Source organism: Marmota monax, unplaced genomic scaffold (assembly GCF_021218885.2).
Source record: "Marmota monax isolate L192 unplaced genomic scaffold, Marmota_monax_Labrador192_F-V1.1 WCK01_AAM20220418_F8-fsc00017, whole genome shotgun sequence".
Classification (NCBI taxonomy): domain Eukaryota; kingdom Metazoa; phylum Chordata; class Mammalia; order Rodentia; family Sciuridae; genus Marmota; species Marmota monax.
The window spans coordinates 21,586,285-21,613,052 of record NW_026695241.1 but is presented as its reverse complement, the minus strand read 5'-3'; the positions used below and the strand labels follow the sequence as shown (position 1 = coordinate 21,613,052).

The following is a 26,768-nucleotide window of genomic DNA, read 5'->3' as shown; positions in this document are numbered from 1 at the left end:
TGTATACACCTATTTTTATTTGTATAATCTTTTTCTTTTTGATTGCTTTAAGAATTGTCTTAGTCTTTGATATCCTGTAGTTTCATTTGTGTCCAAGTAATCCACTAATTTCTTATGGCTGATTGGGATATAATTCATGTACCATACAATTTATTCACTCAAAATGTACAATAGTTTTTGATATATTATTAACTTTAAGATTCTGGTAAAACACATATAAAATTTACCATTATAATCATTTAAGTGTATAATTCAGTTGCATTAATTATATTCACAATGCTGTACTACTGTTCAGTGCTATTTATTTCCTAAACTATTTTATTGCTCTAACCACAAACTAACTATTAAGCAGTAACTCCCCATCCACTCTTTCCCCACAACTCCTGGCAACCTCTAATCTACTTTATGTCTTCACAAATCTGCCTCTTCTAGCTATTTCAAAGGGGAATCACATAATATTTGTCCTTTTGGGTCCAGCTCATTTCACTTAGTGTATTTTTAAGGTTCATCATATAGTAGGCATGTATCAGAACTTCATTCCTTTTAATGGCTGAATAATATTCCATTGCATGTGTATATCACATTTTGTTCATCCATTCATCTACTGACTAACACTTGGGCTGTTTCCTACCTTTTGGCTTTTGTGAATAAGGATTCAATGAACACTAATATGTAAGTATCTATATGAATCCTTGCTTTCATTCCTTTGTGTATATCCTCACGAGTGTAATTCTATTAGCTTTTTGAGGAAATGATAAACCATTTTCTACCCTTTTGCACCATTTTACATTTCCCATGCAATGTAGGAGTTTTCATTTTCCCATATCCTTGCCAAACTTTGCTTATTTGAAAAAAATATTTAGTTGTAGATGGACACAATACCTTTATTTTATGTATTTATTTATTTTGGGGGTACGGGGATTGAACTCACTTGACCACTGAGCCACATCCCCAGCCCTATTGTATATTTTATTTAAAGGCAGAGTCTGAGTTGCTTAGCGCCTTGCTTTTGCTGAGGCTGGCTTTGAACTTGAAATCCTCCTATCTCAGCCTCCCAAGATGCTGGGATTATAGATGTGTGCCACCACACCCAGCTATTTTATTTATTTTCATGTGGTACTGAGGCTCAAACCCAGTGCCTCATACGTGCTAGGCAAGCACTATATCACTGAGCCATAACCCCAGCTCCTGCTTATTTGTTTTAAATTACAGCCATCAAAATAGATATGAGGTGGCATCTCACTGTGGTTTTGATTTGCATATCTTTAATGTCTAAATATGTTGAGTATTAATATTTTCATGTGCCAACAAAATTGGCCCTTCTGTATCTTCTTTGGAGAAATTCCAATTCCCCTCCTTTGTGCATTTTTAAATTGGGCTATATATCCTAAAATTATTGAGTTGTAAGAATTCTTTCTATATTCTGGAACATTATACTCTGATCAGATATAGGATTTCCTGTATTTTTGCTATCTGTAGTTGCCTGTTCACTTTTTTGATTATATCTTTTGATGTACAAAAGTTTTTAACCTTGATGAAGTTCTACTTTCTATTTTTCCTTTGACTGCTTGTACTTTTCATGTCAAATTCAAGAATCCATTGCCAGATCCAAGTTTGTGAAGATTTATTGCGGAGTCATCTCCTAAACGTTTTATTTATGTTGTTGGTTTATTTTAATTTCGGAATATGATTTATATGCTGCATTTCATTTTATTTTTAAATATTTATTTTTTAGTCTTAGGTGGACATAATATCTTTATTTTATTTTTATGTGGTGCTGAGAATCGAACCCAGTGCCTTGCACATGCCAGGCAAGCACTCTACCACTGAGTCACAACCCCAGCCCTGAACTTCTTTTTTTTACTTTTGAAAATCCATTTGTCCCATAACCATTTGTTAAAGAGACTATTTGCTGAGAGCCACAGCCAAATGGGAATGGTCCCTGGCATTTTGCCAATAGTATTGGTTGAGAGGCGAGCCATTAAGATGATGCTGGATTGATTCAATTGTATATTAGAGCTTTACTGTCAGCCTCCGCCGCTACTTTGGAGTTTTCTCGTGGGGATTCCTGGAGAGTTCGCATCGGTTGGGGAAGTGCCGAAGGAGGGATTTCCGGTTGGTGGTTCCTGGAGGCGCCGCGTGGGTGGCGTTCGGGAGAGTTCCCAGGAGCGTGTGTGGAGTGTGCTGGTGGAATTCAGAAATAAAGTTTGTTCCTGCTTGAGTGGCTCGTGATTTGTGCCCAGCCAGACTGCGGCAACTATTCTTTCCCCATTGGTCTTGGGACTCTTGTTAGAAATCAATTGGCCATAGTCATATAGGTTTATTCCTGGACACTAGATCCAATTCCATTGTTCTATATGTCTATCCTTATGCCAATACTACAATAATTTGATTACTGTAGCTTTGTACTAAGTTTTAAAATCAAGTTTGCTTTCATTGTGATGACAAAGTCCTCTTTCTTCTTACACTTATTAATGTGATGAACTATATTTATCAAATTTGCTAATACTGAACCATTTGTGATTTCTTGTGTTAAACTCTACTTTGGACTTTGGTATTCTTTTAAAATCCATTTGGTACTTTTCTTTTTAAATATTTTTTTAGTTGCCAATGGATTTTTTTACTTTATTTGTTTATTCATATATGGTGCTGAGGGATTGAACCCAGGGCCTCACACATGCTAGGCAAGCACTCAAGCCACAACTCCAATCCCATTGGTACTATTTTTATGACTAATTCTTCATGTATGGTCATAAGTGGATTTGATCTATAATTTTCTTTTTATTTTTGTGCTTTGTTAGGTAGCTGTATCAGATCAATGTTGCAAAAAATGTGAAAACTGTCCATTTTTTTCCTACACAGTTTAATACAGTTGAATAGCATAGGTATTATCCTTTGAGGATTTGAAAGAACTGACCTGTGAAGCCATTTATACCCAGTCCTTTTAGAGATACTTTTTGTTTTATTTTTTTTAACATTTTTTTTTAACATAATGCCTTTATTTTATGTGGTATTGAGGATCGAACCCGGGTCCCGCCCATGCTAAGCAAGCACTCTACCGCTGAGCCACAATCCCAGCCCTACTTTTTGTTTTATAACAGCTTTCTCTAGTTTCTTTTCCCCTACTGTTAGGAGTCTATTCAAATTTTCTTTCTCTCTTTTTTTTAAACTTCAGTTTATTTTAATAAGATATATTTTCCTAAAACACTCAGTTTGTTAAATTTTCAAAATTATCAACATAAATTACAAGTACGCAACTTAATTTTGGGGGGTCTCTGGTTGGGTCTCCCCACTTATCTCCAGTGTATGTATGTCAGTATGTATATTACACTCTCTCTCACCACACACATACACACACACAGAGTGTTTTCTTTTTCTTTATTAAGGCTCATTTCTACTACTAACTTCAGTCTCTGTGTTTTCACTTCAAATTAAGAATAAAATTTAAAAGTAGGCATTTATTTATTTATGTAGGTACTGGGAATTGAACCAAAGGGTGCTTTACCATTGAGCTACATCCCTAGTTCTTTTTATCTTTATTTAATTTTGAAACAGGGTCTCAGTAAGTTGCTTAGGGTCTCACTAAAGTGTTAAGTCTGGCTTCAAACTGTGATCCTTCTGCCTCCTGAGTTGCTAGGATTACAGGTGTGAATTGCCACACCTGGTGAATGTAGGCTTTTATGGGCTGGCGTTGTAGCTCAGTGGTAGAGCACTTTCCTGGCATGTGTGAGGCCCTGGGTTCGATCCTCAGCATCACATATAAATACATAAATAGAACCCCCCACACCCCCAAAAAAGAAAATAGGCTTTTATGATATTTGAGTTCCCTTTATTTGAGGAATGAATACAAGATTCTAAGAATTTCTAATGGTTTTCATTCTATCACCTACCTTAATCAATTCATTTGGTCACATATGGCTACTCATACCAACAACAACCACCAAAAAGAAACTTGGTAGAATGCAGAGAACAAAATATTCTGCATTTGGACTGACTCTCAGTTGTATTATCTATTTTAGAAATGTGAAGATGGAAATCAGCCTGTATCTTATTAGACTATGAGAAAAACTTGCCTGTTTGAAATAAACATTATTAAAAAGGTCTTTTTCTTCTCTGAGACACTACCTCACTGAAGAATTGCAGCTGACTTATGCTTTAATGGCTAAAATATTTGACACTGGGACTTCTTTTGTCTGTATTCCTTTCCCAAACTCCCTCTGAGTAAGGGAACTTTTATTCACAAAAATGTACTTAGAAAAACTATTATGTGGAATTTCATTCTTGAATGAATCAAATCATTTTTCCCATTCTTGAAAAAAAGTATTTATAAAATAGATACCAACCCCCACTTTGGTAATATTATCCATGAGAAGAAACAGAGCTCTGATGTGAGACACTGTACCATTAGCAGTTCCCAGCATTAATAAAAAGTAACATTATAATCATTAATTTATAAGGAATTATAAGGTATCTTATCACATATACATAGTCTATGCTATATAGAAAATACAGTATGTAGATGTGCAGAAAACAATATCAAACCTTGTTTTGTATCTTTAACCAAAGAGGAATAGTGAAATCAAATTAAAATAGGCTAGTTTTTAACTATAAATTTGTAGTACAATTTATAGTTATAAACAAATCACGACATAAGCAAATGTATTAAATATAATTTTATAAGTTTAGTTCTTAAAAAAGTTAAAAAGTGAAGTTTTTAGTTCTCTTATTTGTTGATGGACCTTTTTTTATTCATTTATTTATATGCAGTGCTGAGAATGAAACCCAGTGCCTCACACTTGTGAGGCAAGTGCTCTACCACTGAGCCACAACCCCAGCCCTAAAAAATTCACTTTAAAAATGTTACCCTAGATGTCAACAAAGTTAAGTGGTTTAGACGGGGTCATGTAACTAATAAATTAATAGAGCTAATAATAGAACTTTGGTCTTCTTTTGGGCATGGTAGGGCATGCCTGTGTGCCTCCTAAAAACAGTGCATACCACCAATGAATATTTTGGGTATGGGGGGAACTGAAGCTAAATCTGATCAAACCTATGAAACTATCAACTCAAAAGAAGTAAAGGAAATGCAGGAACATGTTAAACAAAATGAGTTTTTTATTTTCACCTTAGTTCAGAACCTACAAGAGAAGTGGGCTCCACTGAACACCCCATGCTCTCAGCTGGAACAACTGAAATGTATGCCCTAGCAATGGAAGCAAATCATAGGTAGACGGAGCCTTGCCAAAACTTAATCCAGCCTCAATTTTTTAATACAAAATCTGATAAGGATATTACAAGAAAGGAAACTTTATAGGTCAATCTGTCTCAAAGATAGATATAAAATTTCTGAACAAATGTTAACAAATAAAAGTTAGTAATATACTCAACTTGATTGTGGTGGGTATTAAGTTGAGATTCCAGAAATGTAAGGTTGGTTGTTCAAAATATTCAGTCAGTGAGTTCTACCACTTAACAAAACTAAGATAAAAATCATAACCATTTGAACAGTTGACACTGATAGTTGCCTATAAGATAACCATTCCTTCAACCAGTTTCCCTGTTAGAAGAGCCTACCTCTATGGTATAGATTGAAAATAAAAAATAATTGTTTTCTTGGCTTTCCTTGTTATTATGTTTTCAGCATTTCCTTTGATCCTAATAAGAATCAAGTGTGTGTGTGTGTGTATGTGTGTGTGTGTAAAGAACTATCCCATCCAGATATAAAAGTTACTTGCTTCCTAACTTTGTATCTTTAGATAATGATAACCCAACTATTCCTTAACTGGGTTGCTGGATTCTGTTTGTAATGTTTTATCCAGAGCTTTATATTGATATCTATAAATTAATTTAGCTTAATCTCCTTTTTTGATGTTCTATGTCTTTTTAAATAATACATATATAAAAAGAATTTATAAGTTTATAAAACAAACTTAAAATTAAGCCTTTTATCTTTTGTTAAGGTTTAATACTATTTCTTTTTTTTTTATGAGTAGACCTTTATTTTATTCATTTACTTATACGTGGTACTGAGAATCGAACCCAGTGCCTCACACATGCTAGGCAAGCGCTCTATCACTGAGCCACAGCCTCAGCCCCACTATTTCCTTTTTTTTTTTTTAATCTTTTTTTTTTTTCCAAGATTTAATACTATTTACTTTTAGTTTCTTAGGAGTTAGTTTTGGTCATTTTAAGAATATTATCAGTTTTATCCCTGTTTTTCAAGTTTATGTGTATAGAGTAAATTTTTCAAATTTCATTTCTATTTTCCCATTTTATTTTTATTTGATAAATCACATGTAGCAACTTCTAGTTTGGCATAACATTTTATACCCCAAACCACAGATTTTAAAGAATAGTTTTAGGCGGGGTTGTAGCTCAGTAGTAGAGCACTTGCCTCACACATGTGAGGCCCAGGATTCGATCCTCAGCACCACATAAAAATAAATAAAGATATTTTGTCTATCTACAACTAAAAAAAATTTTTTTTAAAGAATAGTTTTAATTATAGATGGACACAATTCATTCATTCATTCATTCATTCATTTATATATGGTGCCGAGGATTGAACCTAGTGTCTCACATGTGCTAGGTAGGCTCTACCCCTGCTCCACAACCAGAGCCTCTGAAGTCACAGATTATTAAATGGTAGATGGATTAGGAACTAGTCTCTTAGAAATAAAGAAGTAGGAGGTCTACTTTCTCCATCATGGTTTCTTAGTTCCATGTAAAATAAGAAATGCCTGTTATTAAAATATCTCTTATAATTTCTAGCACAACGACAATCCTTATCTTAGAAAGGTGTGGTCCTCTAAACCATCTAGAAGATCATTTAATAGAACAAAATGTTGGTCTAGGAGATAAACAAATGCCAATTCTACTATCCATATGCTCAATTCTCCAGCTGGTTTATCCTACTTGCACATAATTCCTACGAACAACTGAATAAATGCTTTATAGCCCACGAAACAAAGGGATAAGAAAACACTTTCATCTCATTTAACAGTGAGTTAAAATAATCAAACTAACTTATAAACATAACTAACAAGTATGATTCTGCATTCAGTTCCTTAATCTCTATGCCTTCAAATGTGAAGATAATGTGACCTCCAAAATATACCCAATAGAAGGTCCATTTTAACATGTTATATGTTCTATGTAATCAGAAGATTAAGAATTTTTAGTATAAGTCAAGGGATTGGCTTGGATTCTACCAAACTATTTAACAGTCATAATTAATAGCAGCACTTAAAAATATGTTATTAGGCAATTATAGATAGATTCTTAGTATATTATTTTAATTGATAAAAAGTACTCTTTAAATCATCAGTTCTCAAAATTTTTGGTCTCAGGACCCCATTACTTTGAGGCTCCCAAAGAGTTTTTGTTTATCTCAGTTATACCTAATAACAATTACTATTCAAGAAATTAAAACTAAGAACTTCTAAAATGTTTAACTCACTTAAAAAGAATGATAATAGGGCTGGGGATATAGCTCAGTTGGTAGAGTGCTTGCCTTGAATGCACAAGGCCCTGGGTTCAATCCCCAGCATTACCAAAAAAAAAAAAAAAAAAAAAAAGGAATTATAATAGGGCCAAGGTGGAGTGCCTGCTTGCCTAGCATGTGTGAGGCTCTGGGTTCAATCCTCAGCACCACATAAATATAAACAAATAAAATAAAGGCATAAAAAATACAATAATGTTACTTAAAAAATGATGATAAACTCTATTGTGTGTTAGCATAAATAAGATTTTTAATAAAAATAACTATTTTCCATAACATAACATGTAGTAAAAAATATACTGAGAAAAGTGACAATTTAATCACATTTAAAGATCTCTTTTTGGGCTGAGATTATGGCTCAGCGGTAGAGCGCTCTCCCTAGCATGGGCGGGACGCTGGTTTGATCCTCAGCACCATGTAAAAATAAAAATGCATTGTGTTGTGTCCATCTACACCAAAAAAAAAAAAATATATATATATATAAAAAATCTCTTTAATATCTGGCTTACTATAAGAAAACTGGATTCCCATATTTTTAACATTCAAGCTGTTGCACTATGTTGTTTCCATTAAAAGTATGTGAAGAAAGTCTGACCTCAAACAGACACATGGCTGGAAAAGAGACTACCTAAGGACTCCTGAAAAAGGTTTTGGGGAATTCACTTTGAGAACCACTTAGATTAAGTTTTGTATGGAAAGGTAATGTTTCATTTGTCATGTTAATTTCTTCCTCCATTAAAAATTTATCTGTTACAGTCACAGACAGAATTGCAAGACAGAGCTTGAAAACTACTTTATCATTACTCTAATAATGAGCAAGTTATAGTACATTTAAACATACACAGTAGGATGAAACTAGTTTTAGTTACTTGGTTATCTCCTCTAAGCTTTTCTCTCCTACTCTTCACAGTGACTGTTCTACCGTCCTCAAAATCAATTTCACACCCACAACTTCTCTACTCACTCTTCTACAGATTATCTTCACTTCCTATTTCTTTGAGAAAATAGAACCCCATTAATCTCAAGCCACCAACTCCGAAGGTGCATCTGTACCATTTTCTACCCTTGGAAACAGAAGCAGTGACCTCTATATGATTAAAAATTATAATATTAAAGAGAAAACTCCCTTTGTTTTAATTCTTCTGATTAACTCTCCTTAGATTTCTAGAACATACCAAACCTGTATTTAACAAAGTAGACTCCCACCCCCTTATCACTTAGTAAGCGTATCTCACTGAAAAGAATTTGAGTCCTGATAATTCAGGCTCTTTATATATTTCAGGATTAGTATTCTCATCAGAAGTGAATGTATTTGTACTGACTGCAGATAACAGCAAAAATTCTTATTTAAATACAAAAAGAAAAAACACTAATTGTAATTTATTTTTTCTCATTTAATTCCATCATTGAAGCAGAATATGAAGAAATTCGTTTTTGGAGGGTTCTCTTTTAATTGTCCTAATTAATAGGTCTTCACATTTTTTTTTTTTTTCACCACATAGATTTACATAAGCATCAGCTTTTACCTTAACTGGGAAGCTACATTTTCCAGTGCGAACTCCTTCTTCATCTGTCTGCCACTGATGTGGACGACTGGCCTCTGGAACATAAACGTCTTTCTTTCTCCTAAAACTTTGTCGTAGTTTGTTCATCTTAATTTTTATAACCTGTGACAGAGTAAAAGACATATGAAAAAGAAGTTATGATTTTCTTACTTATTTAAACTTAGGATACCATACTAGTAAAAACATAATGCCCCAATTTAAAGGTTTTGGCTTAAGAGGAAATGAGCAATTAGTATATTTCCTTTTAGAATGATAAGTCAAACAAATCATTTTTTTTTTTGAAAAGACAACTACAATACTAGTCCTTATAGAAACTACAACAATTTCAAGTAGGAATTGAAACAATATTATTTTAAGAAATTTCAAACATTTAATTTCCTAAAACAATGAGAAATTCTCCTTATTGATCTATTTCTCAAATTAATTCTCACTTCTGGAAAATGAAAATTTTACATGTAGGCCAAAGTATAGACTATTTAACAATTTCTAAAAACTTTTATGCTAACTTGTTAAGAAGAATATCATTCAGAAACTTGGGGATCTTTTTGACTTATTATTGAAAGACAATAGGCAAAGCAGGAACTGTAGTCATCTTTTCATAAAAGATATTTTATGACGAGGATGAAAAATTTTCTTTCAACATAAAGAAGAAAAAGTTCTACCAGGACTAAATTAATCTGAAGAAAAAGACGAACTAACTGATAAGAAACAACATTCAAGACACAAAATAAACGTGATAGAATAAGTGCCCCTTTATAAAAGAGAAAAATCTCAAAATGTGAAACTAATACCTCTAATTTTCTATTAAGAAGCATGGCTCATTCTTTTTCAGAAGGATTTAAGAACCTCAACTAGCCTCAAAGTGATCTTAACTCCAGAAATGATGTAACAAAATTACAAAAAGAAACCATATTCTTAGGAATATTAATTTCCACATGACCGTAATGAAAGACTTGAGAATCAAAGTTTGCATTCTGAGCAAATCATTTTGTATTTTAAAATGTATAATACCAAAGCAGAAATAATATGCCAAATTAATTTGCAGAGACAAGCCAAGCTTACCACGCATTATAAGTAAAACTTCTGACAAAAAATATAAAAATCTACGGACCTTCTAAAAATACATAAAAGCAGATTACTCATTCCAAAAGGTACCAAAATGAGAGTCTATCTTAATCTAATAAACTTCCAAAAATTATTCCATAACCTTCCTTGAAAATATATCCTGTTATATTCTTTTCAAATCACTTTTAAAAATATATACAGGAGAGGCCTGACCCACAAACACTGGCGGCCTCTGCAGAGAGGAACACCCCATGCCTGTATGGGGAGGAATACCTGGTACCCATGCGGTTCCCTATTCACCAGAGTGTGGCTCCACAGCCCAACATCAAGGTACCTACAGGCTTGACACAGCAGCTGCAACCAAAGCCATAACGTCACGGCTTCTATCTAGGGACAACAATCATGACCTGGTAAAATGTCACCAAGGTCCCTGTGGGTCTGGGTGCACCAGAGGTATCTCTACTAGGGGTGCTAACAATCATCGTCCTGTTGCAGGGGTAACAAGGTTGACTCTCTTTTTTCTCCTGCTAACAGCCAACTTCTTTTGGTTACCCTTTCCCTAGTCATATAATCTAATACCTCTATATTCTCACATCCTACTCCCTTCCCTGTCTACCATTAGAAACTGTACACCATTATGCAAACCTATTGACCATATATATGGTAGAATATAACCAAACTCATCATTTCTGCTTATAGCAACAAAACAGTAAATGTCAAAATAGAAGCTAATTGATTTATTGCTACATATTGGTTACACTGGGTGCTGGAACATTGATACCCCCTTAAAGGTAAGGTATTGGTAACCTGCAGGGACAGTAGAAGACAATAGGGTAGAAGCTGCAATACCTCAGATCTACACTGCAAGAGAGGAAGACACATAGACATCATGAAAAACAAGTGAGGAAAGTGCCCCAAACCAATCAAGATACTACAAAAATATAATCCATTGATAGCACAGGAGAAGGATCAAAATGTACACAATTAAAATGATCTGGGAGAAAATTCAGGCAAAAATTGATCACTCCAACAAAGAGATCACTTGACAAGATCACTTGGAAGCAAGACCTCAGACAATGAAGATAAAATATATAATCTTGAAAATAAAGTTGACAACACAGTGAAGATGGTAAGGAACCATGAATAGAATATCCAAGAATTATAGGATAACATTAAAAGAGCAAATCTAAGATTTATCAGGATAGAGGAAGACTCAGAGATTCAAACTTCAAAGGAATGCACAATCCCTTCAATGAAATAATATCAGAAAATTTCCCAAGCATGAATAATGAATTGGAAAATCAAATATAAGAGGCTTACAGGACAGCAAATGCACAAAATTACAACAGATCTACACTAAGACACATTATAATGAAAATGCCTGGCATAAAGAATAAGGATAGAATTTTAAAGGCCGCAAGAGAGAGGAATCAGATTACATATAGGGGAAGACCAATTCGGATCTCAGCAGATTTTTCAACCCAGACCCTCAAAGCCAGGTGATCCTGGAACAAAACATACCAAGCTCTGAAAGAAAATGAATGCCAACCAAGAATCTTATAACCTTATAGCAATGTTAAACTTCAGATCTAATGATGAAATAAAAACCTCCAATGATAAACAAAAGCTAAAAAAAAATTACAGCAAGAAAGCCTGCACTACAAAACATTCTTGGCAAAATATTCCAGGAGGAGGAAATGAAAAACAACAATGAAAATCTGCCAAGGGAGGAACTACACTAAAGGAAAGGCCAATCAAAGGAAAAACCAAGGCAAGGTAAAAGCCAAAAATAAACCAAAATGACCAGGAATACAAACCATGTCTCAATAATAACTCTGAATGTCAATGGCCTAAAGTCACCAATTAAAAAATAGACTAGCAGATTGGATTTAAAAAAAAAGACCAAAAATATGCTGCCTTCAAGAGACTCATCTCATAGGAAAAGACATCCACAGACTGATGGTGAAAGGATGAGAAAAAAACGTATCATTCACACGGGCCGCGTAAACAAGCAAGGGTTTCCTCTTTTTATCAGATAAACTGGACTTCAAACCAAACTTAGGGAAAAGAGATAAAGAAGGTCATTTCATACTACTTAAGGGAATCATACATAACAAGACATAACAATCATAAATATCTATGCCCCAAACAATGGGACTCTATTTATAGCAAACAAACCCTTCTAACTTCAAGAATCAAAAGACCATAACACAATAAAACTGGGTGACTTAAACACACCTCTCTCACCACTGGATAGATCTTCCAAACAAAAATTAAACAAAGAAACTATAGAACTCAATAAAATAATCAATAATTTAGACTTAACAGACATATATAGAATATTCCATCCATCAACAAGCAAATACACTTTTTTCTCAGCAGCACATGGATCCTTCTCCAAAATAGACAATATGTTATGCCACAAAGAAAGTCTCAGCAAATACAAAAAAAGAGAGATACTACCCTGCATTCTATCAGATCATAATGGAATGAAATTAGAGATCAATGATTGAATAAAAAATAGAAGCTACTCCAACACCTGTAAACTAAATAATATGCTACTGAAGGATGTATGGATAATAGAAGACATCAGGGAGGAGATTAAAAATCCTTGGAGATAAATGGGAACTCCAATACAACATATCAAAATCTCTGGGACACTATGAAGGCAGTACCAAGAGGAAAGTTCATTTCATGGAGTTCATTCATTAAAAGAAGAAAAAGTCAACAAATAAATGACCTGACATTATGGCTCGAAGCCCTAGAAAAAGAGAAACAAACCAATACCAAAAGAAGCAGAAGACATAAAATAACTAAAATTAGGGCAGAAATCAATGAAAAGAAATAATTCAAAACATTGACAAAACAAAAAACTAGTTTTTTGAAAAATAAATAAAATTGACAGACCCTTAGCCACCCTAAAGAAAAGAAGGAGATGGGGCTGGGTTGTGGTTCAGCTGTAGAGCGCTTACCTAGCATGTGTGAGGCACTGGGTTTGATCCTCAGCACCACATAAAAATAAAATAAATAAAATAAAGGTATTGTGTTCACCTACAACTAAAAAATATTTAAAAAAAAAAGAAGGAGAGAGAAAACTCAAATTACTAAAATTTTTGCTAAAAAAGGAAATATCATGACAGACACTACTGAAATACAGAAGATAATTAGAAACTATTTTGAAAAATTATACTCTGGTAAAATAGAAAACCTTAAGACACTGACAAATTTCTAGAGGCATACCACCTACCCAAACTGAACCAGGAGGACATACACACCTTAAACAGATCAATGTCAAGCAAGGAAATAGAAGACGTCATCAAAAGCCTACCAACCAAGAAAAGCCCAGGACCATATGGACTCTCAGCTGAGTTTTACAAGACTTAAAAGAAGAATTAATATCAATACTCCTCAGGTTATTCCATGAAATAGAAAAGGAGAGAACCCTTTCAAATTCATTATATGAGGCTAGATCACATCCTGATACCCAAACCAGACAGAAACACATCAAAATAGAAATAGAAAAAAGCAATCATGAAATTCATTTGGAAAAATAAGAGACCCAGAATTGCCAATTAGCAATCCTTAGCAAGGAGAGTGAAGCAGGAGGCTTCACAATACCAGAACTTAAATTATATTACAAAGCTACAGTAACAAAACAGCATGGTATTGGCAGAAAAATAGACTTGTAGACCAATGGTACAGAATAGAAGATGTAGAGACAAACCCACATAAATACAGTTATCTCATACTAGACAAAGGCACCAAAAACATATATTGGAGAAAAAATAGCTTCTTCAACAAATGGTGCTGGGAAAACTGGAAATCCATATGCAGCAAAATGAAACTAAACCCCTATTTCTCACCATGCACAAAACTCAACTCAAAGCGGATCAAGGACCTAGGAATTAGATCAGAGACCCTATGCCTAATAGAAGAAAAAGTAGGCCCAAATCTTCATCATGCTGGGTTAGGCCCTGAATTCCTTAACAAGACTCATAAAGCATAAGAAATAAAATCAAGGTTCAATAAATGGGATGGATTCAAACTAAAAAGCAGCTTTTTCTCAGCAAAAGAATCAATGAGATGAAGAGAAAGCCTACATTTGGGGAGCAAATTTTTGCCACACACATGTCAGAGAGAGCACTAATCTCCAGAATATATAAAGAACTCAAAAAACTTAACACCAAAAAAACAAACAACCCAATCAATAAATGGGCCAAAGAGCTGAACAGACACTTCTCAGAAGAAATACATTTGATCAACAAATATATGAAAAATTGTTCAACATCTCTAGTAATTAGAGAAATGCAAATCAAAACTACTCTAAGATTTCATCTAATGCCAGTCAGAATAGCAGTTATCAAGAATACAATCAACAGTAAGTGTTGGCAAGGATGTGGGGGAAAAACGGTACACTCATACATTGCTGGTGGGACTGCAAATTGGTGCAACCAGTCTGGAAAGCAGTATGGAGATTCCCTAGAAAATTTGGAATGGAACCACCATTTGACCCAGCTATCCTACTCCTTGGTCTATACCCAAAAGACTTAAAAACAGCATACTACAGTAATGCAGCCACTTCAATGTTTATAGCAGCACGATTCACAATTGTTAAACTGTAATAAATGAATGGATAAAGAAATTATGGTACATATACACAATGGAATATTACTCAGCATTAAAAGAGAATAAAATCATGGCATTTGTAGATAAATGGCTGGAGTTGGAGAATATCATGCAAAGCAAAGTAAGCCAATCCCCGCCCCAAAAACAAATGCTGAATGTTCTGATAAGCAGATGCTGACCCATAATGGGGGCAGGTGGGGGGTGCATAGGGATAATGGAGGAAATTTGATTGGGCAAAGGAAGGGAGGGAAAGGAAGGGGGCATGGTGGAATGAGATGAACATCTTTACCCTATGTACATGTATGACTGCACAGGGGGTGGGACTCAACATTGTGTACAACCAGAGAAATGAAAAGTTGTGCTCCATTTGTGTACAATGTGTCGACATGCATTCTGCTCTCATGTATAACTAATTAGAATAAAAATATAAATATATACATAGGGGTAGGGGTATAGCTTCAATGATAGAGCATTTGCCTAGCAAGCATGGGGCCCTCGGTTTGAGCTGAAGTATTGCTAATAAATAAAAATAAAAATACACATGAATATAAATAAAGAAAATAGAAAACATCTCTATCTTTGCTTAAGCTGGAACTCAACAAAAAGCATATAAGTCCCTTCTTCATAATTTCCCACCCTGCGTCCTAACAACTACCCACTTATTCACTTGGTCCAGCCAGGTGTCTGATGATTCATTTTTCCTCTCATCTATAACTCTGATTTTACCTCATTGGTATCTTTGGATTCCCATCCTAACAGTTCCACTCTCTTGAGACATTTTGGCTTAAATTATTACAAAAGATTATTACTTGGTCTCTTTGCTTCCAGCAGAGATTCATTTCAATTTGTTCTCCTGACTACTGCCAGAGTACTTTCTAAAACATAAATCTGACCAGGTAACTACTCCACTTAAAAATCCTCCAATTGCTTTACATCACCTATAAGATAAAGTACAAACTGCTCCATCCTTTAGTAGGTTTCTCTCACTAATCCCAATTCACATACTAAATTCCAGCTACATGAAATTATGCACAATTCTCCAAAGTAAGTCCTCTTCCAGTGACTTAGTATGTGCTCTCCTACCTGCCTAGAAAGAAAGACGATTCTCTTTTCACTTCTGGTTGAAGTCTACTCAACTTTGAGAGTGAGCACAGGAGTTTTAACCTCTTCAGGGAAGCTAGCATTATTTTTCTGATAAGCCCCTACCTGATCAAGGTTAGGTTCATCCACTTTATAATACTTTCTTCCATTAATACTCTCTGCTAACTTTTATTATTATGCTCATCAAACCTTAGAGCAATTTCTATTTCTTTAATGATGGACTGCATATTATTAGTTTAAATAGTGTCCCTGTGTCCTAACAGTGCCTGTCATATAGAGCATACTCTAAATTTGAAGAAATGAAAGATAAAATAGACCATCATGGGTTGAATCAATGAAATGATTCTGATGAAATTCTAAGTCATAAATATAATGCCTATATGAATTGTAATGCATTCTGCTGACATATTTTTTAAAAAATCAATCAATCAATAATAATAAGGAAAAAAATAGACCATCATACACTCTAGCCAGAGAAATTAGACAGAAGAAAGAAATTAAAGGGATACAAATAGGAAAAAAAACCCTCAAACTATCCTATTTGTTGATGACATGATTATATATTTAGAAGACCCAAAAAACTCCACCAGAAAACTTCTAGAACTCATAAATGAATTCAGCAAAGTAGCAGATATAAAATTAATGCAGATAAATCAATTGAATTCTTATACATCACTGATGAATCAACTGAAAGAGAAATTAGGAAAACTATCCCATTCACAACAGCCTGAAAGAAAATAAAATATTTGGGAATTAATCTAACAAAAGAAGCAAAAGACCTCTACAGTGAAAATTCTAGAACACTAAAGAAAGAAATTGAAGAAGACCTTAGAAGATGAAAATATCTATCATGTTCTTGGATAGGCAGAATCAATATTGTCAAAATGGCCATCTACCAAAGTATTATACAGATTTAATAAAATTCCTATTAAGGTTCTGATGATATTCTTCATAGAAGACGAAAAAGCAATCATGAAATTCATTTGGAAAAATTATAGGACAGAATGCCAAAGCAATCCTCAGCAAGAAACCAAAGCTGGAGTTCATCACAATACTAGACCTTAAATTATACTACAGAGCTATAGTAATAAAAATGGCATGGTATTGGCACAAAAAGAGACATGAAGACCAATGGTACAGAATAGAAGACACAGAGACTAACCTACATAAATACAGTTATCTCATACTAGACAAAGGTACCAAAAACATTCACTGGAGAAAAGATAGCCTCTTCAACAAATGATGCTGGGAAAACTAGAAATCCATATGTAATAAAATGAATTTAGACCCCTATCTCTCACCCTACACAAAACTCAACTCAAAGTTGATTAAATACCTAGGCATTAGACCAGAGACCCTGGTCTCAGCTGAGGAAACAAATTCATCAACAAGACTCCTAAAGCACAAGAAATAAGACCAAGAATCAATAAGTGGGATTTTATCAAACTAAAAAGCTTCTTCACAGCAAAGGAAATAATCAAGACTATGAAGAAAGGGCCTACAGAATGGGAGAAAATCTTTACCACCTGCACCTCAGATAGAGCATCAGTCTCCAGGATACATAAAGAACTCAGGGCTGAGGATATAGCTCAGTTGGTAGAGTGCTTGCCTTGCATGCACATGGGGAAAGGAACTGAACAGACACTTCACAGAAGAAATATGATCAGTCAACAAAAAATATATGAAAAAATGTTTAACATCTCCAGCAATTAGAGAAATGTAAATCAAAACTACACTATACTAAAATTTCATCTTACTCCAGTAAGAATGGCAGTTATCAAGAATACAAGTAACAATAAATGTTGGCCAGGATGTGGGGGAAAAGGCACTCTCATACATTGCTGGTGAAGACTGCAAATTGGTGCAACCATTATGGAAAGCAGTATGGAAATTCCTCAGAAACATGGAAGGGAACCACTCCTCGGCATATACCCAAAGGACATAAAATTAGCATACTATAATGACTTGGCCACATCAATGTTTATAGCAGCTCAATTCGCAATAGCAAAGCATGGAACCAACCCAGGTGCCCTTCAACAGATGAATGGATAAAGAAAATCTGGTACCTATACACAATGGAATATTCAGCCATAAAGAAGAATGAAATTATGGCATTTGCCTGTAAATGGATGGAACTAGAGACTATGGGAGTAGAGACTATCATGCTAAGGAAAATAAGCCAGTCCCCAAAACCAAAGGCTAAATATTCTCTCTGATATGTGAATGCTGACTTACAATAGGCATTGGGGGAAGGAAAGAGGGGAAGTTCACCAATTGGAGAGGGGGAAGTGGGGAAGGGAGGAGGGATGGGAAAGGGAAAGACAGTAGCTGAACTGGACGTAACTTTCCTATATTCATATATGAATACACAGCCAGTGTAACTCCACATCATGTACAACCATAAGAATGGGAAATTATACTCTATGTACGTATGACATGTCAAAATAAATTCAACTGTCATGTATAAAAAAATAAAAAATAAAAGAGATTGTATATATTGTAATCCAACCCATCCAGTGCCCTAAGAGGAGAAAATTTGGTCATAGAAATGCATTCTCACTGAGGGAACACCAATGTGACATTATCCACAAGCCAAGGGAAGAGGCCTCAGAAGAAATCAACCTGCCCAAGACTGGATGGACTTTTAGCCTGCAAAACTGTGAGAAAATAAATTGAAGCTACCAGCCTGTAGCATGTCAAGGCCATTTGTTATGGCAGTCCTAGCAAACACAGAGTGGCTCTATCACTTTACATCCCTAACAGCAATGAATAGAGAGTCTCTGCTGCTCCACATCCTTGCCAACATTTGGTGTTGTCAGTGTTTGGGATTTTGCCATTTCTAATAGGTGTATAGTACTATCTTGTTGCTTTAATTCGCAATTCCACAATGACATATGGTATTTGGCATCTCTCATATGCTGTATCATCTGTATATCATTTTTTTGTGCAGCATTCATATTTTCCAACCATTTTTAAATTGAGTTTGGAACAAAAAAGATAACAGAGGCTATTTAGTAGGTACGGTAAATCTAGACATACGATACCACAGAATCTATTGGAAAAGACTGTAGATGTAATAGTAGTTCAACTTCTGGGTGAAAAGGAGATCTTGCTCTCTTATTCAAATTTCTCTACTTGAGTACAGAGGTATTATTTCTAAAACAAACTTAAATCATCACCTCTTATCTCCTATCCCTAAAGTTCTTTCCCTTTCCACCCCAATTTGTTTGGTTCAGTAAAAACTGTTTTAGAACTTACTATGTGCTAGACTCTATTGTTAGTGTTAGTGGATATGGAAATAAAACTCTTCGTTGCCTTTAGGTGGCTCTGTCTCCTTATAAAATGTAAATTTCTATACAGTAGGGTGAACATAACAATAGTACTATACACATATCCTCTGGGATACAGGAGATATCACCTGAGTCAAATAAATTTTAAAAGAAAAAAAATAAGCCACATACAGTAGTGGATAGGATAAAAAGCTACTTCAAGGAGAGGCAAAAAAAAAAAAAAAGAAGAAGAAAAGAAAAAAGGCGAGGCAACAGCATTAACAAAAGCACAGATGCAGGAAATCAAATGATATGTCACAATGCATTTTGAAAAGTAAAAGAAATGAGGTTGGAAAAGCAGGCAACGATCATGTCCTATAAGGATCTAGGATTTATAGGAAATCAGAACCTATTTAAAGGGTTTAAGCCATCACCAACAGGTCAGAGATGCAATTTAGTTTAAATACTCTGGTGGGACTGTGGAAAACAAATCCAAGAGGGAAAAGACTACATTCAAATTCCAAGGATTTTTAATCTGTCTAGGTAAGTTATGAGAGAATTTGGATTAGGGCAATGATGTTGGCACTGGTGGAGAAAAGGACACTGAAGAAAAGTTTAGAAGACTAGCAGTGGGAAATGAGTCAACTTGATGTACCTGTACTCCAGGACATTTCTTTTGCCTAGGATGAGCAGAATATAAACCAATAACCAGCCTGTTTTCTTCCTTGTGAATTAATTTATCTGGGCAAATTTAAAATCAGGGCAATTGCAGGATAACAAAAGATCATTTTCTTGCTATATCCACTTATTCTAAATATTATATCACATACTTTGTTTAATCTCACTGTGAAGGAACTTCCTTAAACTACTTGAGTCAAGATCTCAAAAACCCTATCAATACTCTTTCCTTTAACTACTGTTAAAGTCGAGATCTCCATTCAATAAACTGAATAAATTCATTGTTTAAAAATAAGATTCTCTTTGTAGGGAAAGTCAACAGTAGAAATTGGTGATTGACTATGGAAGGTGAGAAAGGAAGAGAAACCTAAATATGCTATGCCTCAGCAAACTGGATAGGTGGCAATCACTACACAGAAAAAGATAAGCAGAGCTAAGAGGGGGATTAAAAGTGCTGGGGACAGGATAAAATTTTAAATTAAGGGGGAAAAAAACTAACCATCCCTAAATAGATAGATAGACATTTGAATCAGTCATCAAGAATACAAATTCTAACAAATCCTGAAGAGGGTGTGGGGAAAGAAAAATGGATGGAACTTGAGGTAGATGTGCTCCTGAATCTTATTTCCATACAACCTCCAGAAAATGCCCTATCCAATAAGAAAATATCTATTGAAATTGGACTTAGATTATTGAAATGAGAGAAAGGATTGTATTATTTATGCTGGAATTAAAAAAAAAATCTTCATGTTTATACTTGTTAAATTTGAGGTAATTGTTTAAGGGGTTTGGTTTCCAGGTTTGGTTCAAGTTGTAGAGGCTTCTGAATGCCAGACTCAGATATTAGACTTTAGGATCCACAACAATTTTTTAATACAACCAATAATGAAATTTTAACACACATCACTGTTGTTCTACTTTCATCTTACTCATTAACACAACTGTTTCAAACAGGAAGTCATATCTAGATTTCATGTACACATGCATGTGTATGTATGTACACATGCACAAATACTGCCCCCACCCCCAACCACAGTAATTCATTCTACCTGGAAAAGAACAAAATGAGAAGAAATAATAAATAGTAAGTATCCACTATGCAAACAGTACTATAGAAGATGTTTTATACAGAAGTTTATACATTATTATTCAGTGACTGTCCCAGTTAAAGGGAAGAGACAAACTGCAGAATCATTTCCAAAGTGCTCTATATGAAAAAACAAAGAATTACGAGTGTGACATGGTTATGTATTCAGTTATTTCGGTTAGAAGTACATGAAAAAATTTAATATGGTATTACCCAAGCATTAAAGACTTTTACTGGGACAAATTCTGTGTACAGAATGTGGAACAGTTTTTCACACAACCCTACTGGCCCATGTGAGAAGACCATAGAAAGAAAGCCTACAAATATTATCAGCATGGTAAAGCTTTTCATTCTCCAAGTTGAACTTGAAGTGATGGAAGAACACACAGCAAAAGAGAACTTGAATTTAAACAATGTGGAAAAATCTTCAGTTGGCCTGCAGCTTACAACATGTAAAAATTGCACATTGCATCCAAACCCTGTAAATGTGAGAAATACTTGAAATTTTTTTTAGTGTTAATAAACACTCTGCAAGTCTTGTGAAAACTACCCATGTGAAATAATTCTATAAGTCTAAGAAATATGAAATGCCTGATGCAAGTTATTAATCATGTAATGCTCCCCAGAAGCCACAGTTAGAAAGAAACTTAACAAAAATCACGTTGTCTTTCTCAGTGGCTAATTCTTTTTTTTTTTTTTTTTTTTTAATATTTTTAGTTGTCAATGGACCTTTATTTTACTTATTTACATGTGGTGCTGAGAATCAAACCCAGTTCCTAATGCATACTAGGCCAATGCTCTACTACTTAGCTACAACCCCAGCCCTCAGTGACTGATTCTTGAAGTGGATCTCTGTTTTACGGAATGTGTTAACAGAATGGCAAAACTATTGCCAGAGTGGCTCTTTCTACCTGTTTTATATGCATGTCAATACTTGGTCATGTCACTCATACTGAGTCATGCTTGTGTTGTGGGATGGGATACAGTTATGGTTTAAAAAATTAAACATTGTTTTAAATAAAAAATTAAAATTAAACATTAAAAAAATTGCAAAATAAAACTTGCTAAATGAATTCTCTTCTGTAAAAAAGCCTCAACTTGGGCTGGGGCTATAGCTCAGTGGTAAAGCACTTGCCTAGCATGCATGAGGCACTGGGTTCCATCTTCAGCATCACATAAAAATAAATGAATAAAATAAAGGTATTGTGTCCATCCACAACTAAAAAAGTAAAAAAATAAAAACATTTAAAAAGACTTGGGCTGGGGTTGTGGCTCAGTGGTAGAGTGCTTGTTTAGCATGTGTGAGGCCCTAGGTTCAATCCTCAACACCACATAAAAATAAAGGCATTGTGTCCATCTACAACTAAAGATTATATATACATATATATATATATATATATATATATATATATATATATATATATAAGAAAAAGTCTCAACTTATTTGGAGCTAGGCACAGTAGCATACTCCTATAATCTCAGCAATTTTGGAGGCTGAGATAGGAGGATCCAAGTTTGGGAGCAGCCTCAGCAACTTAGCGAGACCCTGTCGAAAGATTAAAAAAAATAAATACGAATGGGGTGTAGCTCAGTGGTAAAGAACATCTGGGTTCAATCTCCAGTTCAAAAAAGACTCAACTGGTAAGCAAAATTTAACTGTCTTGTTATACATACTAACTAAAAAGTTTAAAATTCCCCAAAGAATCTAAAACCACATCAGTCATGTTAAGGTATAATACTAACAATGCCTCTGAACAAACAAAAATTTTCTAACAGAAAATACCAAAAAGAGAAGAGACTAGTACAGTAGTGGAAGGGAGGAAGAAGGGGAAAGAAAAGGGAGGTGCCAGGAATGAAATAGACCAAATTGTTATGTGCACATATGAATATATCACAATGAATCCCACTATAATATACCAATAAAATAAAAATAATTTCTAAGTCAATAAAATAAAATATTGGTTTAAAATAGAATATTAATGAAAGTTGGCAAAACGTATAAGCATTTTACAATAGAAGAGAAATGGCCTGTGAACACAGTAAAGAAAGATGTTCAGTTGAGTGTGGTGGCACACAGCTATAATCCCAGCAATTTGGGAGGCTGAAGTAGGACAGTAAATTCAAAACCAACAGCAGCAATTTAGTGAGATCATTACTTAGTGAGACCCTGTCTCAAAATAAAAAAATAAAAGGGCTGGGGGCGTGGTTAACTGCCCCTGGGTTCTATCTCCAGTACCCCCCCCCCAAAAGCTCAGATTCATTAGTAATTAGGAAAATGCAAATCAAAATACTACATGCAATTTTACACCTAACAGTTTGGCAAATATTAAAGGATCAGACAATATATGGAGTTCAAGGCATTCTCATACTCTCATAGGAATGTAAGTTGGTACAACTCTTTTGTTAACTAATTTTGCATCACCTATGAAAGTTTAAGATGCACAAACCTTTACAATCAATAATTCCATTGAATGCACAATGTCTTTGTAGAATTATATATTGTCTACAATAGTAAAATAACAACAAACCTGAGAACTTAAATATCCATTGACAAAAGAGAGAAATAATATTCACCCATTACATTATCACACTACAGTAAGAATGAATGATCTTAGGTTATAATCATCAACATGGATGAATCTTACAAACACACTGGGGAGAGGAACAAACTGCAGAATACATATTATGATTCCTTTTTACAAATACTGGACAACTGACACTCAGAAAATACTACCAGGCATTCTTTTAGGCACTTTGCATATAATGATTCATGAAATCCTAACAGTCCTAGTAATTAGATCTCCATTTCATAAATGAGGAAATAGGCACAAAGCAGTTAAGTCATTTGCCCAAATCACCTGCTCAGTGCATGGCAGAAATCTGTTGGTGTCAGAACCTATGCACTTACCCTTACATTTACATTACCTCTCAAAAATACACAACACTAAACAAGATAACATTTAGAGATATATATGCTAAGAAAAATGATAAAGAAAAACAAGAGAATAATAAATGTAATTGAATAGAGTGCTAATTTTGAGAGAAAAGAAAGTTGAATATAATTAGGACGGGTTTGCATGGGGAGTACAAAAGTTTTAGTCATATTCTAATGAGTTTTATCATGCTTCATATACATGCTACACATCTTTTGTACATATCAACTAGTTCATACTTTTAAGTAGTAAAAACTAAGTCACTTAAAGTCTTTTCTGAAATTGAGAATAGACATGGGCTGTAGAAATATAAACATACACATACAAATAATTATGAAACATCCAATAAAAGGTAAGAAAGAAAAGTAAGTCATATATAGTTATAAAATTTAACTCTCAGGCTGGGGAGAACTCTGTGGTGGAGTATGTGCTTAGCATTCATGAAGCCCTGGGTTTAATTTTCAGCAACACACACACACACACACACACACATACACACACACACATACACACACACACAAATTCTCATTTTTACTAAACAGAATAAATTTATTGAAATTTAGTCTGTACAAAAACTTTTGAAAGGTCATTAAAGAGCCACAACTCTTAAGAGATTGAAGGACTGACTTTTCTTCCTAGAGTATTTATTCCCTAAATTAAGCTTATTTGCTTTCCTTTGTTCTATAACCACAACTGTACCCATAACATATAAATTACAAGAAAGACTAGATCTATACTTAAAAAAATCACAATGAGAAAAATGAAGCAAAAAACAAATCCCTACTGTACAAACAATACACACACCGAGATTCACAAACATGACCCTGATACTTAATATCATTTCCCTGAAAGGAAAAAAAAAAAAAAAACAAATAAATAAAAAAATAGTCAAAATGTTAGATTACTTTAATTTTTACATTAGTTAATTCCAAATGTAACAATGTACAACATATAAAACTATGGGCACATTGTATTTATCATTGTATTAATAATATACTTGCAAATTATCTTAAATTAGTTAATTCTTTTTCAGGAGATGCTACGCTCACTTAGGTAAAAAATTCCAAAGGTATCACTAAAGACATAAATCACAAATTCAAAATTGTATTAAAAATACTTTAGCTAACCTACACAGTACACTACCAATAAATCTATCACAGCCATGTTTTTTTTTCCCCCAAGTATAGACCAGTTTGTTATTTTCAACTAAACACACTTAAAGGAGGAGTTTTATTTTTAGAGGCTGTGAGAAAAATACATAACACTAGAATTATACATGTTCACATTATGGGATGCAGAAAATAAAAACACTGTACAGCAGAAACTTAGCAAGTACAAATCCAGAAATTGTTTTAAATCTTCAATTTTATTGTTTCCTAAACAAATATGCTTCAATGTTAATATATACAATTCCACTGTATTCTTAGTCACACTTGCATTCCAAAATCTTACAAGAAAATATGCATTACCCCAAAATAAAAAAATCATTTGTTCCCTTGCTGAAATTCAAGCTAAAATATCAAATTCAATGATTATGACATTAAAGTAAATTATAAGTATAAAATATTCTTTTAAATTTTTATTTCTTTGATTTTATATGTCAATATAATTCATTCATTATTTTGAAAACACAGCATGAATATTAATACATCAAAATACTAATATTTGCTGTATATATCATAGTAGTCTGTGACTTGTTATTTCTTATGATGTGCTTGCTTTCAAGATTCAGAGTGAAGGGAAAAAATCCTTTTATTTAATCAAGTTAACTGGAAAAAAATATATATATATATTTGGAATGTTATATTCTTATTATGGTCAAGGAGTAGAAGCAGATGAATCCTCTAATCTATCAATGGATTACATTAAATATTAACCTAACTGATATAATTTGCCTAACAAGAAACAATTTGTGGGCTGGGGCTGTACCTCAGTGGTAAAGTGCTTGCCTCACTGAACTCGATCCTCAGCACCACATAAAAATAAATAAAGGTATTGTGTGTCCATCTACAACTAAAAAAAAAAAAAAGATACAATTCATTACTAAGTTGCATCCTTGGTTCAGTGTTCTACCTTAAGAATTGAGATGAATAAACAGTGACAAAGTAGTTTTATTACTAGTGGCTAAATAAATACCTAGTGTAGTTAACTTACATGACTAATAAAATTCATTTTAAAGTTTGTAGTTTTCTGATAGAAGTTAATTTACAGACTGATTCATGGAATGATAATGAAAACAAAGGGATAATATGTATCCTATTAAATCCTACTTCTCAAAAGAAACATTCATTTAGCTGCCATAAATCTGAAACTTGTTTTTATTTCAGCTCAACTCTTTTTTTTAAAATATGTTTTAGTTGTTGATGGACACAATACCTTTATTTATTTATCTTTATGTGGTGCTGAGGATCGAACCCAGTGCCTCACCCATGCTAGGTGAGTGCTCTACCACTAAGCCACAACCCCAGCCCAGTTCAACTCTTCTTTAAAAAATAGGCTACACAGGTTAGGGACTATGTTCACTTATTTCAGAAAACTATACTATGTACAGCATTTTCAAAGAAAAAAATTAGGAATAAATGATTCTAATTTCTTAAGAGCTAAAACTAAAAATTACTTTGCTTCATTAGCTGTCAGACCAAACAATTTAAAACAACAAATTAAGTTTTGGCTGTCCTAAAGACTGGTATTTGAGAATAGAGCAGTGTCATAGTTTGGATGTCAAAGTTCTCCAGCCACATACTCCTCAGCCCTGATTACCATTTAGACCACATGTTCTTCACCAGGGGACAACAATGTACATCCTACAGGTTCTTTGAGTTCAGTAACCCTTTAAGATTACATACAAATTTGAATGTATGTCTGTTTGCTTTTGGGGGCCAGATTCTTCTTCTTTCATCAGAATCTCAAAGGATTCTATGATGACATAAAATTTGCCACTTA

At 34.0% G+C, this 26,768-nt stretch overlaps 1 protein-coding gene and 1 non-coding gene across 14 annotated transcripts in view; one reads left to right on the top strand and one right to left on the bottom strand.

The window, feature by feature from the left end:
• Numb (NUMB endocytic adaptor protein) overlaps positions 1-26,768 on the bottom strand; it is a 172,363-nt gene that overhangs the window by 56,290 nt on the left and 89,305 nt on the right. For all 13 annotated transcript variants that reach the window (XM_046440947.2, XM_058577691.1, XM_058577698.1 and 10 more), the window contains one exon: positions 9,028-9,168. In XM_046440947.2, coding sequence (XP_046296903.1) covers positions 9,028-9,153 — 126 coding nt within the window. In that variant the 5' untranslated portion in view covers positions 9,154-9,168. The remainder of the gene's footprint in view (positions 1-9,027; positions 9,169-26,768) is intronic.
• Positions 7,483-7,555, top strand: Trnas-uga (transfer RNA serine (anticodon UGA)). The gene has a single exon. It is a non-coding gene; the product is annotated as a tRNA-Ser (tRNA).